Source organism: Chinchilla lanigera, unplaced genomic scaffold (genome assembly GCF_000276665.1).
Source record: "Chinchilla lanigera isolate Chin_1 unplaced genomic scaffold, ChiLan1.0 scaffold00020, whole genome shotgun sequence".
NCBI lineage: Eukaryota > Metazoa > Chordata > Mammalia > Rodentia > Chinchillidae > Chinchilla > Chinchilla lanigera.
This window is the reverse complement of record NW_004955421.1, coordinates 639,546-654,422: the sequence shown is the minus strand read 5'-3', so window position 1 is coordinate 654,422 and position 14,877 is coordinate 639,546. Positions and strand designations below refer to the sequence as shown.

The window sequence follows — 14,877 nt, the reverse complement described above, 5'->3', positions numbered from 1 at the left end:
TGAGTTAACTATAAGAAGAGTTAGGTGCCTGTCTCTGAGGAGTAAAAGTTGTAGTTGCAACATGAAGTAACTCAGTCTCCCTTTGAACAGGGTTTCTTAGAGCTGGAGGCTGGATATTTGGTACTTTTATACCTCATGAAGTGAGTGAGACTGCTGATCCTACCTCCTTGCTGCATTCCAAGTTGGCTCACTGCTGCTGTTGGATCAGCAGTAAAACTCTTCAAGAGACCCTTTTTCTAGTTTCTCCCCATAGGCCTGTTCTTTTGGAGGCCAAATTCTACTTGGAGGATACCCTGCTGAGAATGTTAATTAACCAATATTAGCTACTTTGCAAACAGATCTGAAGCCAAAGGAAATAGTATGCTTATTGGCTTGAAGTGTTTGCTAATGTTACTAAGCTTCAAAAAATACAATTTTGAAATTAGTTATATTTTATAGTAAATTTCATTTGGATTAGCTTTAGTTCTTGTTACTAGATTGCTTTAATGTTAGGAATTAGAAGTAAGGTTTCTAAGACTTTGAACTTAGTGGGGGTGAGGGGAGGCTGTTGCATCTTGGGCTCCATGTTGCTCTGGAGTCCCTATGAAGAAGCTGGATTGAGAGTCTGTATATTCAAAGGTAGGAGGGTACATGAACTCACAGTTTTTTTCAACCCTAGCAGTCTTCTGCATTCTAATACAAAAAAAGTAGAACAGAATATCAAAACATGGAAAGTAAATTCAAAAGGTAAAGTTGAAAGAGGACTAGCATATAATAGAATGCTAGACTGTGTTAACTTCATACTTCATTAATAGAAAGACCTTGTTTATATGCAGTTAGAACCCAGACTCTTTCAGGAAGTTATGTTACTAATTATGGATAGGGGGCAGATAGAAGAAATTAAGCCTGTAATAATCTGGTTATTCATTCAGTAGATATTACCATTGAAATCTGTAAGTTTCCAGTGAGGGCACCATTTAAGCCATAACATGTTACAGAGCCTCTTCTTAAAATCCCTTTTTGATTTTGGGAGAATTTTACTAGCTTTTCCATTGCTGAAAGAAAATACCTCATACCCACAACTTGCAGGAGGAAAGGTTTCCTTTAGTCTTGGTTCAGGAGACTCAGGGCATGTTTGTCTGGCTCCAAGGCAGAAACCACACGGCAGAAGGCATGGTGGAGCAAAACACTTACGGTGCTCTAATACAGGACCAACAAATCTTCAGATCTGTTAGTGGAAATAGATTGAACTTTGCATTGAGTTTAAAGGTTTTCTCCTTAAGTTGACCAGGAAGAAAACTGAAAAAGAAGATAGGAGGCATTGAGGTTTCTTTACATAATTGATTTTCTCAGTCCTGCGAATTTTGAATTTCTGGGGATCATATAATCTCAGTGAGACAAGATTTCTCCCCTGGTTGGGCAGTCCGATTAAAAAGTCTTCCAGAGCACTCCTTCCTCCGCTTCCCACTGGCAGCTTTTCTTTGGGTTGCTCACCCCATGTCTGGAAGTGGTGTGGTGCTCGTTCTTTACTGACCCTCCTTAGTGATCCTGTCTTTAAATGGCTTTCCCTAACACCTGTACCTTGAAAGTTCTCCTATTGATTCCTCCAACCAGGATGTCTTCCTCCTAGCTTCACACTTGTAATCAACTTGGATGTCCAGTAGACATCTCAGACTTAATATGTTCCGTTGAACTCCTGATTTTCTTCAAGTCTGCTCCTTGCTATTGCCACTAAGTTAGGAAATGGCAATTGTTGTTTAGTTCCTTGAAAAAATCTGGGGTCTTTCTCAGCTCTCCTTTCTCTCACACATCACATCTATTACAGACTACAGAAAATTCTCCTTAGAATCTACCTTCAGATATCTCCAGTGTCCTCTCCCTACCACCCCCACTCCTACTGTCAGTCTATGAGTGTGACTTCTTTTGCTCAAACTGGGGGATTCGTGTACTCTAATAGCACGAAAAATTGTTCGTTGTAGTTTTAATTCATATTTCTCTCAGGGAGGTTGAATGTCTTAATATTGTTTAAATTGGCATTTCCTTTCTTTATGAATCTGCCTCATGTGGCCTTGAACTCACTCTGTATCCCAGGCTGGCCTTGAACAAGTGGTGATCCTCCTGCCTCAGACTCCTAAGTGCTGGGATGTGAGGCATGTGCCACCACGTCCAGCTCATGTGTTCATTTTGTTTGCTCATTTTTACCTCAAGGGATACTGGGTATTTGTTAACCATTTTATGAGAGTTTTTTTTAATATATTAGGGAGGTCAGCCCTTTGTGTGTAATGTGAATTGCAAATATTTTCCCTCTTTCTTTTTCTTTTTTTTTTGTCTTGACCAATCAGAATCCCTGAGTCAAAAGGTCAGATGTTTGACTTGTTCGTAGGTGCAGCCAGATTACCTTTTAGAAAGGCTTTTATCAGTTTACACTCTTCACATTGTATGACTTCATTTTTTCTCATTTTGTGCACTTGATCTTTAATTAAACGTTTTTAGTTGATCTGATAATTAGCACAGACCTTTCTTAATTTTTATTTCCTAAATTCTTACGGGGTTATGTAGTTTTAAATGTATAATGCTCTTTATATGCTGTGTGTGTGTGTGTGTGTGTGTGTGTGTGTGTGTGTGGTTTTTTGAGACAGGGTTTTGCCATGTAGTTCAGGATGGTCTTAAACTCACTATGTACCCCAGGCTCGCTTCGAACACCTCCCCAGTGCTTCAGCCTCCCTCGTGCTGGGACTACAGGTGTACATGCTTTTATATGTACATGCTTTTATATGCTTTATTTTAAAAATTACTTTCTAAATTTAGATTCATTCCTTGCAGTTTGTGTCTTAGTTTAATTTTTGAAAATTTCTCCTAGTCAAGTGTGGTGCCACGTGCCTATCATGCCAGAATTTTGGAAAGCTGAGGCAGAAAGATTGCAAGTTTGAGCACAGCCTAGTGACTTAGTGAGACACCATCTCAAAAATAAAGTATGGGAGATGTAGCTCAGTGCAAAGGCCCTGGGTTCTATCCCCAGCACCACACATAAAAAATACACATACACATACATACACACACACCATAATAACAAAAAAGCCAACATAAAAATCTCTTGCCATAAAGGTGTTTTTTTGCTGTTAAGCTCTCAATCTGTTGAATAAAGAATAGTACTTAGTAACATACATTTTTTTCTTAGCAGCTTTATAATGATTTAGTTGTATTTTGATAGCATTGTTGATCTTTGACCCTAGAGAACTGTATTTTCCCATGGGAGTGTGGACAAGATATTGGTAGTTGTATTATAAACCAGAGCATTTTTAAATTTTGCTGCATGCCGGATTATCCTGTAATTTTTATTTCTTAGTAACAGATAATCCAGGAATTATTTCTATGGATTTGGAATACACTATTTTTTGCTGTGGCTATTTTACTCAATTACATTTATTTATGATGTTTTGGTTTTGTTTGTTTGTTTTGGAGATAGAAAACTCATATGTAGTCCTGCCTGTCCCTGAACTTACCATGTAGCACAGGTGAGCCTTGAACTTGCCATCCTCCCTCACCCTCTCAAGTACTTAGATGATATGTGTGCAGCACTGCACCGCTCTTCATTTGTGTTTTTTAAAGGACTGAGCCCTGGAAAAATATCACTTGGGTCCATCAAAGAAGAATGGCTTAAGGATTAAAAATTGGCCTTAATCTGTATACAGAAACCTGTATACTTACATTTGTAGCATCATTCATTGCAGCCAAAAAGTAGAAACAACCCTAAAGTCCATGATACATGGATAAAAACTATTCCTTATGTTCATGGAGCAGACTGTTGGCAAAAAAAGTACCTGGAGTTATGCTAAGTAAAAGAAGCCACTTATGAAAACCCCCACATAATGTTTCTATTTATATGAGGTGTCCAGAAGAGGTAGATCACTAGAGACAGAAAAAGCATTAGTGGTAGTAGGAGCGGCGTGGGAATATAGAAAGTGACTACTGATGTTTCGTTTGTTTGTTTTTGTCTGTGCTGGAGAGCAAACCCAGGCCTCATGCGTGCTAGGCAAGTGTTCTCTGAGCTACATTCCCAACCCCTGCACTTCTTTTTAGGATGATGAAAATGTTCTAGTATTAGTAGTGGTGATGGTTGCACAACTATGAATATACTAAAAGCCAGTGAATTATTAAAAAGAGTGAATTATGTGGTATGTGAATCTCAAAACAACTGTAAACATTAGTCTCAGATTATGCATAATACAAACAGGCACACATGCGTAATAAATTTGTGAGAAAGTGGCAGATAAAGTAAATTGATAGAGAAACTAGTTAGTCTCCTGTAATAATATTTGAAGAAAAGAATGGTATGATTTGCAAGGAATCTGAATTTACTTCCCTAGCAACTGAACAAACTAACATTGGATAATTTTATGTTCTGAGAAACAGTTTAATTATGTTAAACAGAGTGTTCTTTACATGGATGATTTTTGATGAATAATTTCTTCAAATAGGCCAGTCTTATGAAATTCGGATGTTGGATAATCGGAAAATGGGAGATATGCCAGAGATCAGTGGAAAATTGGTAAAGGTAAGGACAGTCTGTTTTAATTCCTAACAGATTTTGCAGTGATTGAATAAGGAGCGGTTTTGCTGTAAGAGTTTTTTTTTTAAAAATGAAAATTTCAAATCAAGAAGTAATAGATATATTAAATCTTTTAACTTCGTTTAGCAATATTTCATTCACTCATGTGTAAAATAGGAATTGCAGTTGTACTGGAACCAAGGAGCAATAAAATAGTTAGTTACAATTATAGGAAGAGAAATCCCACCAGTACAACAGAAGACTAAACTTTTCATTAAAAGTAAAAGATAATGTGTGGGTGAGGGGGATATACGTGTTAATATAAAATTTTTTTACTTCTTAAAATTTTATCAAATAAAATTTGAAGTCTGAGTTAGAAGCCAGTCATCCTAGGTATAGGAGGTGTGGCCACTATCTAGCCAGCCTTTTAGGCTCTATATAACTATCCCTGCCCCCTCTAGAGCAGCCAGCAGCCGAGCACCGAGAAGCCTGAGAGGAGAGCCTTGATACATTTCAGGACTCCTCCTTTCTGGGGACAGGAAGATCCATTCCTATAGGAGGGTGAGCTTAGCTCTTTCCTTTCACTGTGAAGGAAAGAGATCTGGTCCCCACTGGACTGTTTTGCCAGCTCAGAATGAAATGCCAAATTTCCTTATCTGACTGTTGGCGCTTCTAACATAGAGGTACTTGGAACAAAAGGAGAAAGGTTATCTGCCCATTCTCACAGTTACTGTAGACACTTCAGGTCTGTCGTATTTACTCCAGTTGGTGGAGTTGTTCATTCCCACTGAGGATAAGACACATTGTATATCCTTCCTCCTCTGGCTTTCTGGCATGTCGCAAACAAATCCAGTTTAAACAATCACGACAGGACCATAATCTGTGTAATAAACTTCACTTCCAGGAGGCTTAGATTTGAATTCTATGTCTGATGTTAAAAAGTTAACTATCGGTGGTTGATGCTGTCCAATGGGACAGTCAGGCTTGTAGCTACTGGTGTTTCAAGCTGGTGGGAATGTGTAAAGAAAAAGTCATCAGGGAGCCAAACAATGGCATCCGCATCTAATCCTAGTACTTTGGGAGTTTGAGGCAGGAGGATGGCAGGTTCAAGTGCCGCATGGGCAATTTAACAGTTTAATCCTGGCTAAAAAAAATAAAGGGCTAGGGATGTAGCTCAGTGTGAAGGTCCTGGGTTCACTCTCCAGTACGGGGGACGGCGGGGGGGAGTTAACAGCATTATTCACAATGAGCAGGGCCTACTTGAGTTGGCTGTGCTCTCCTTTGCTGTAAAGACAGTTACTCATGTTTTGCTCAAGGACCCAAGCCAACAGCTCTCTGGTCCTCGTGTTTAGAAAGCATAGGAACGTTGATGGTTCTCTGCATCCTTTGGTCCCTTCTGGCTTGTTGTTGCTCTTACTCACCTTTGGACAGATCTGGCAGTTGTTTTACATGTGGCTGTAATTCAAGCAGAAAGTGTTTGTTGGTTAGTTTTTGTGTTTTGTAGTGTTGGGAATTAATCCCAAGACCTCACATATGCTAAGCATCTACCATTAACCTATCCTTAGCCCCAGTGGTATATTTTTTAAGGGGAGATGTGTGTCACTGGGAAAGTTACATTTGATAACTAACATATAAATTTATTTTTTCTTGGAAATACATCATTATAAAAAGGTTGAAAAATTGTTTTAGTTGTGGATTCTGTGGTAAAATTGAATAGGACTTAACAGGCTTTGTACTGAGTTCTTTAAAACTAGATCCAAAAATGCTATAACAGTTTTTCAACCTCTTACTATGGCACAATTGTTACATACACAGAAGTAAAGAAAATAGTAGTTAATCCACATACATGTATCATGGGATACACGTGGTAAATAACATCCATATCGTGTGTTCTCATCCTGAATTCTCCCAACCCACTTAAACAGTTAGCAACAATTTGGCATACTTGTTCTTGTTTTTGCTTTTTGTGTGTGTACTGGGTTATACAATCTACTAATTAATTTTTTTAATTCAGTCTATCGTTCGTGGCCATTTGACATTTTCAGAAAACTATAACAAGCTTTGATATCCAGATCAAACACTCAAAATTTGCATCAAAGCATTGAATTAAGACAGTTGGAGGTAGTTGTTACTTCTCAGTGAAAATGTACTGGCTTTCTAGCCCAGCTCCCCCAGAATAGGTGGTAAGATTTATTTGGTTTTTTTTGTTTGTTTGGTTGGTTTTTTCTCACTGCCTCTTTGACCAGTACTTATCCAAAATAAGCTATCCAAATTTATGTCACCTGTATGGGATAGAGATTTTGAGAGTTTATGCAGCAGGCTTCTTCTCTTCAGCAGGTTTCTTTTCTGCTGGTTTCTTGGTAGCTGCAGGCTTTTTCTCCAAAGACTTCTTCATGGGCTTTTTGGGTTTGTTTTTTGAGACAGGGCCTTGCTTTGTAGTTTAGGGTGGCTTTGAACTCATTATGTAGCCAGGCTGGTCTCCAACTCTTGGCAGTCCTCCTGCCTCAGCCTCCTGAGTGCTAGGGTTATAGGCACGCAGTACCACGCCCAGCAGGTGGTAAGGTATAGAAAGAACTAGTTTGATAGATGAAGCTTAATGTTTAAAATACTTCTGGCAAGCTAGTTAAATATGTCAGACTAACTTGTTCACCTTCATTGGATTTACTTCCAAATTAAACACTAAAAAAAAATCTGGGGTAGGGGTATAGCTCAGTGGTAGAATGCTTATCTGGCATGCTTGAGGCCTTGGGTTCTATCTCTAGCACTGCAAAAATATAAAATAAAATAAAATAATTGGAGTGAAGAAATATAGGTAATAGTGACACTTCATCTTGTGGTAATTAGTCACTGACAGACAAAACATCCAGCTATAAATGCATCGTGAACGTTTTGCTGATAGTGCACTAGCATATATAAAGATTCAGCCCAAAAGAACTGATTTTTGAAAGATCTCACTTCCAGCTCATCTCCCATTTGATAAGCCACGTACCTGATGTCTGTTGAATGTGCCAGAACACATCCAGTTACATATCCTGAGAGAACTACTATATGCTACTACCAAGGACTGTAGGAAGAGTTTCTTGGAAATCAGATACACCTTTCTTCAGCTAGATCCTCAAAGTACTCTACAGCTTTCTAGACTTTTTACTTACTGACCCCTTAATCTTCAACTATACTACCTAAATTTTGGAGTCAATCTGGAGAACCAGTGATACATTCCCAGAGGTGATTTTGAACTTCTTGAATGTGCTGAACATACTCAGTGGTGAGTTTTCACAGGTTGTTCTGTTTTGTCTTAATAATATGGTTCCTTTGTTTATTGTTAGTTTAGTCTCCTTTAGTCAGAATTTCCAGATAAAAAGTTTCTCTCAGTTTTCATTTATATCTTGCATTTTCTTAACTTTGTTTCTCTTTTTATCCTCCTTACTGTACTGTCTTAGTCTGACATTCTGGAAACAGGGTTTAATAAACTTCTAAATATGACATCTACATTGTGATTATTTTTATCTTGACGTGGATTTAGACTAGTTATTACTGAATAAGCAATCATCATAATCATCATTTTTGTGTTTTGCTTTTCTTTTGAAGAAAAAGGAGCTAGCAAATGTGACAACCACTGTGGGCCCCAGGACCCCCACTGGCCCATGTACCACTGCTCTTAGGGCCTTACTGCCAGCTGGTGATGGTAGAAAGTGTGTGCTGGTGATTGCTGGGCAGGTAGACAGGGGCAGGTGCTGAAGATGGGCATAAATCAGAGCAGTAACTGAACCACAGACTTCTGTATTGGTTCTAGCTACTTACTTGGCCTCTTTTAACAACCTCGAAAAAAACTACTTTTAAATGGTTTTGTGCAAAATATTAGCTGTGTTTTTATTTCATTTTTAAAAAGTTTTTTGGTCTTTTAAGAGAGGGTTTTGCTATATAGTTTAGATTGGCCTTCAGCTCACTATGTAGCTCAGGGTAGCCTTGAACTCATGGTAATCCTCCTACCTCAGCCTCCCAAGTGCTGAGATAACAGGCATGTCCACCATCATGCCTAGTGGGCCATGTTTTTAGATAATATTTAAGGAATGGGAAAAGCAGGGGCACTTGAAATAGTATTTATTTATTTATTTTTGTCTTTTTGAGACAGGGTCCCACTCTGCAGTTTAGGCTGGCCTAAAGCTCACTTTGTAGCCCAGGCTGGTCTCAGACTTGCAACGATCCTCCTGCCTCAGCCTCTGGAGTGCTGGGATTATAGTGCACCACCACGCTTGGCTTAAAATAGTATTTATATGTATTGCTACAGATGATTTCTGGTCACACCAGCAGTCTATGAAGATATAAGTATTGTACCATAGTCTTAGAAGGTTACTTATAAATGCTTCAAAAACATTCAATATGGTGGTGTTGGTGGTATTATTTTTATTTTTATTATTACTATCATTATTGGTACCAGGAATCAAACTCAGGACCTTACGCTTGCCAAGCAGACATTTGTGCCACTGAGCTATATCCCTGGTCCTAAATACAGTGTTGAGTGTATTTTGATCACCTGTTCTGTTCTGCAGTGAAACAGTGGTTGGCATCCTAAGCCAGTGAGACGTAAAGGAGGCATGAGTGAAGAGCAGAGAGTTGGCCTAGAGTCTGGAGAGTTAAAGCCTTACCTAGGAATTTGAGTGTTTGAATATAATTTATCTGTAATTTTTTTTCCATGTTTACTGTAAATTAATTTCACTTGCAGGTGTAATAGTTCTATATGTGGGCCAGAGTTGTAACTCAGTAATAGAGGATTTAACTAGTGTATGTAACACACCATGTGTTCAGTTGCCAGTACCACAAAACAGACAGACCAACAAAAGCTTGAAAACATAGTTGAGAATGAATTTTGTATTAGGCTGTCTTTTAGGGTGGAATGGAGAGGGTTGCTTTTTTTTTCTTTTTTTAATTGTTGTTGCTCTTTGTTTTGGCCAGTTAGCTGACAGAATAACTGTCTGGGTGTCCCCCCAAAGCCTCATGTGGTCATGGGGCAGGCTTTTAGAGTTTGATTGATTATGGGTGTGAGAGCTGCACCTGCCCTGGGGTGGATAGTTTGCATATGTAAGGGAGAGCAAGAGGCTGCTTGGGGCCATTCCTGGCTTTTGTGCTTGTTGCTTTTGCTGTGTTCTGCCACCATGAGCTGTAGCCCTCTGCCATGTGCCACTCTGCCTTGTAATCTGCCAAGTATGGACTGAAAGCTCCACAAACTGTAAGCGAAATAAACCTTTCCTTCCTTAATTTTGGGTGTCAGGTATTTTGTCCCAGCAACAAGAGGAAAGTAACCAAGACACTGTCTTACTAAAGAAACTTAATGATTAACTCTTGTTTTATTTTATTTGGGTTTTCTCAAGGGAGGATCTGACTGTAGTTCAGGCTGGCCTTGAGCTTGAACTCACTTTGTAACCCAGGGTGGCCTCGAATTCTCAGTGATCCTGCTTCTGCCTCCCGAGTACGGGGATCATAGGCATGTGCATGCTCAGCTTGATTAACTCTTTCTTTAGATTAATGCAGTTTTGTCATTTTGCCTGGGGTTTATCTACCTTTCTTTTTGTGACTCTTGTGTATATGGCATAAAAACATAATTCTTGCTCACTAATTTTTGGGCATGTACCTTGAATTTAAATTGCAGTATGATCTTTTATAAAATACTGTACCTAAGTAACCATTTTACTAGTACTTTTCATTTTGGGTCTATAATTCTTTGCACCAAATAAATGTATCATAATCCAGATATCCAAGGGGAAAAAAATGTTTGCTTACGAAATGGTGAAAGCAGAACGGAATGTTTTTGTATGCTCATCTACTATAGGTTAATACATAATGCCTAAGTGTTTTAGCTGGAGTGGTTTGAAAGTATTCGTTTTCCCACTTACTCCACAGAGCATCATAAGGGTTGTATTCCATGACAGAAGGCTGCAGTACACGGAGCATCAGCAACTTGAAGGCTGGAAGTGGAATCGCCCAGGAGATAGACTGCTTGATTTAGGTACAGGCAGTGGACAGATACCATGGAGATGAGGACCCCATTGAGCTAGTCCCATTACTGTGTTGCCACCATGTAACTGTGTGAAGAAAGTTTTGGTGTTAGTAGATTCTGTGCCTTGAGAATTGTGTTATACTTAAAAGTGATAGTTTTTTTGGTGCTAAAGTAAACTGAGCCAGGAATGATTTTTTTTTTTGGTACTGGGGATCGAACTCATGACCTCAGGCTTGCCAGGCAAGTGCTTATGCTGCTGAGCTATATCCCTGGCCCCAGGAATGATTTTGAAACTATTTAAATTCTCAATTGGTATCCATCCATCAACTTTTTAATAAAATAAAATCATAGTAAGAGAAACTGAATCTTGCTAAGTAGATTTTGTTATTGAAGACAAGGTTAACCGTGGAGAACTTTGAAGGGAAAAGTTCAATATGGATATAATTATTTCCTCATAATGTATATTAAATGGTAAGGGTTTTTTTGGTTTTTGCTTTGTTTTTTGAGATGAGGTCTCGCAGTGTTGTTCAGGCTGATCTTGAACTCCTGGGCTCAAGTGATCCTCCTTGCCTTAGCCTCCTCAGAGTAGCTGGGATTTCAGGCGTGTAGCAGCACTCTCGGTTCAAGTTTTAAATAAGATTCTTTCATTATTTAAAATGGATGCATTTTTACATATCTTCTTTTTACAATACAGATATTCCAATGTCTGTGGGAATAATTGATACAAGAACAAATCCAAGCCAGTTAAATGCTGTTGAATTTCTGTGGGACCCTGCAAAACGCACATCTGCTTTCATTCAGGTTTGGAGTTTACATTTTAAGGAATATAGTAACCAAGTCATTTAGAAGGTCATAGTGAAATTTAATTCTTGACTTGTTATTTTTAAATGCTTATTGTATAAATTTATCTTAATGTCTTTTTTCTTTACAAACTTAGTTAAAATGGGTTTAATCTAAGTTTGTCATGTTTTAGATATACAAATATTAGATAATAATAATAATATAAAACAGTTAAATTTTATTTTTTCCATTAGTAGTCACAATAATTAAATGTCTTTTTTCACGGTGTACTTCTCTGGAACAAAACTGCCATTTAAAAGGATATGACTGAAAAAAGTTTATGCTTTTAAAATTCTTTCTAGTATTATTTAAAACATTCTAATCCTGAAAAATTGAAGCCTGCACAAATAGACAGTAGTAATGAATTCTCCATGTAACCATCACCTGGCTTCAAAAGTTACTAGTTTTCCCCTTTTTGTAGTTTTTATTGATGTCCTTTAAAACAAACCCTGCACATATTTCATCAATAAATACAATTTATAAGATATATTTTTAAGAAATGATGTTATAATATCATTATTACATATTTTGAAACCCCAGTAATTCTAATATCTATATTTTGTGGTAGAATGTAAACTGCTGAGTAGGTAATCTTTATAACAGAAGAAAAAATGTAATTGCTGCTGATTACCCTAAGTAGGTTACTTACAGTTTGTATCAGCTGTAAAGAATCATTAGTTTTGTGCATTTTGATGGTCTACCAAATATTCCCCATCAGCTAATTTGATTCATATTTGTTGAATAGCAATATGAGAAAATATTGCTGCTGATGGTTGTCCCGTACAATAACCAGTAATGTAGCAAACAATGATAATGAGAGCTGACTCTTACTCTCAGGTTGTGTAGTAATATTGTAGAGGTGAGTTTTCACATCACAAGTCATTTCAAAGAGAATATGGATAGCAGTCAGAAATGACCATGATCTTGCTAAGTCTGTATAGGACCTTGAAGCTGTTTTGTGTACTGGGCTTTCTGGACTGTTGAAGTTCTCCAGGCAAAGTATCACAATTGTGTGTGTGTGTGTGTGTGTGTGTGTGTGTGTGTGTGTGTAGGAGCAGTAGTAAGGCTGTGTATAACAGAGTTAATGGCAGTAGACGGCAAACGACAGATGGCTATAAATGATGAGGTGATGATTGCTGTGGGTTGAGCAGGATTTAGGGCCCTGAATCTTAGAGTGGCAAATGCTCTGGGGTGGAGGTAGGTGGCATGCATGGACACTTGTACTGGTGCTCCACCAGTTGGAGCAAGTCCTGCATTGGAGGAGAGGCATTGCAGTGAGGAAGAGCTTGTTCTCAGCAAGCCCAGAAGCAGTTGGATTTCTGAAAGGAAAGCCATGTGTTGAAACAATTAAGGATACTCATGAGAAAGAATTGGGCTAATTTGTGGAAGAGCATTTTAGGATCTTGAATGGATAGTGATGACCGGGCAATCAGGAGGGTACAGAATAGGAAGGCAGTCACTGAAAGGTGCTTTGAATCCATTTCAGCTTCAGTTTTTTATAGGTACACTGCATCAGCACAGAATTTACTCCACGGAAGCATGGAGGTGAAAAGGGAGTGCCTTTTAGGATTCAGGTTGACACCTTTAAGCAGAATGAAAATGGGGAATACACAGATCATCTTCACTCGGCTAGCTGCCAAATTAAAGTTTTTAAGGTACGTGGTGGAAACCAAGGTGTCAGTAATTAAAACTCAATTGTGCTTGTAAAGCTTTTTGCAGCCTAATGAATTAAAAAATTGACTTTGTTTTTAAGCCCAAAGGTGCAGACAGGAAACAAAAAACTGACCGAGAAAAGATGGAAAAGAGAACAGCTCATGAAAAAGAAAAGTATCAGCCGTCATACGATACTACAATCCTTACAGAGGTAATGTGGTACAGCACTTGATTTTGAAAGAGAAGCAGAGGTTTGCATATTAGTGCTACCTCTTGGATGAGTTTCATGACAAAGGGGTTGGGGAAGACTGGGCAGTACATTGAAATGATACTCCTTGAGAAATTTGTGGGAAATCATTTATTTAAATTTTGGGATTTTTATGACTTAGTTTCTTGGGTGGGATCTTGAATGAAGATGCTGAAATCCCAATTAGGTCTCAGAAACAGACCTTAAAACCTTGAAGTTGACGAAAGATTTAAGTTGGGGCCTAGAATGTCCAATTTCTGTCACTGCTGGGGTTTTGCATTTTCTTTAACTTTGAATCCTGTTAGTCATACATTTGTTTAATTGGACTGCAGAGACATGAAACAGGGTAATTAGATCTTTCTTTGTATAATGAAAAGACATTGATCCCAATCTTTGGTGTTTGTCCAGATGAGGCTTGAGCCTATAATTGAAGATGCAGTTGAACATGAGCAGAAAAAGTCCAGCAAGCGGACTTTGCCAGCAGACTACGGTGATTCTCTGGCAAAGCGAGGCAGTGTAAGGGACTTCTGCTTCTCTTTTCATTGTGCAAGAAACCTTGTGCAGTGTTAGATATAGGACCAACTTCCGAAAAGTAAAGCCAAAATTGTTTTTGATGTCCATGTCTTGATTTAATTTGCTTTTGTTTAGACTGCCTGCTTTCTGTTTGTTCCTCATTGAGGAAAACTTCCTAAATCTAACACTTCTAAAACAAATCAAAAACAATGTTGACCATATTGGGTGGTTTTGGAGGGAAAAAGACATTCAGAGATACTTGTTCCCTCCTTGTCCCCTTCCCCCTCCCTCTCTCTCTTTACCCTTCACATGTACACCTCTTTCAAGAGCACTAAAATTAAAGTGAAAATACTTTATTAAAAATTATTTTTAAAATAATTGTAATTTTTATGTAATTTAAAAGGTTTTGCTTTTTCTCACTTATATACCTGATACATTTTATAGGTACTTAAATGATGGCAGCAAGTTGGACATTAACATGTGCAGTACTCTGTCACATTTCCCTGCATGCAGTACAAGAATGTGTGTCTGTCTGTGCTTTTAAAAGCCTAGTTGGCAGCACTTGAGGAAAAAAATCATTGACTGCTTTAGTGTTTTCTCTTGGCACCTGCATTGTGACTTAATGCTTCAGGCCAAAATAGTATACCTCGCTACACTTAGACCCGGACCCCCAAAAAAGCAGTCAGGGGCCTTTGGGTTGAGATGAACTTTATCAGATTAAATATAGCAAATCTTCATCACACTACTCTTCATGTAACAGTCTACAAAGGATTGTTCTGTTATGTGAACTTAGATCAGCTGTGTACCCTCAGTAAATATAAACACAGAGCATTAAGTTTAAATTTTTTAAAAAACAACTGGTACCATGTGTATTAATGAGTACTCTATTATTGAAGTGTTTGCACTACTAAGGCGCCAAAAAATGGATTTTCTACTCTTGGACATATATCTGCAATTAAGTGTTAGACCAAAAGTCACTGTCTGTCTCATGGACACTCTCACAGGAACCTTATTTACAATTTAAAGCATTAAGTAAAAATGCTTTAAATGCTTCTTTATGCAATAAAGTTGAAAATGTACTCATCCTAGTATCATAAGGAG

At 38.1% G+C, this 14,877-nt stretch overlaps 1 protein-coding gene across 1 annotated transcript in view; it reads left to right on the top strand.

The window, feature by feature from the left end:
- The window catches only part of Ubp1 (upstream binding protein 1 (LBP-1a)), a gene marked incomplete at its 5' end in the record, with an annotated part of 63,299 nt that overhangs the window by 27,572 nt on the left and 20,850 nt on the right, over positions 1 to 14,877 (top strand). Inside the window, 6 exon segments of the mRNA XM_005383640.2 lie at positions 4,458 to 4,534; positions 10,427 to 10,532; positions 11,218 to 11,324; positions 12,866 to 13,018; positions 13,117 to 13,227; positions 13,672 to 13,779. Of these exon segments, the coding sequence (XP_005383697.2) occupies positions 4,458 to 4,534; positions 10,427 to 10,532; positions 11,218 to 11,324; positions 12,866 to 13,018; positions 13,117 to 13,227; positions 13,672 to 13,779 (662 nt within the window).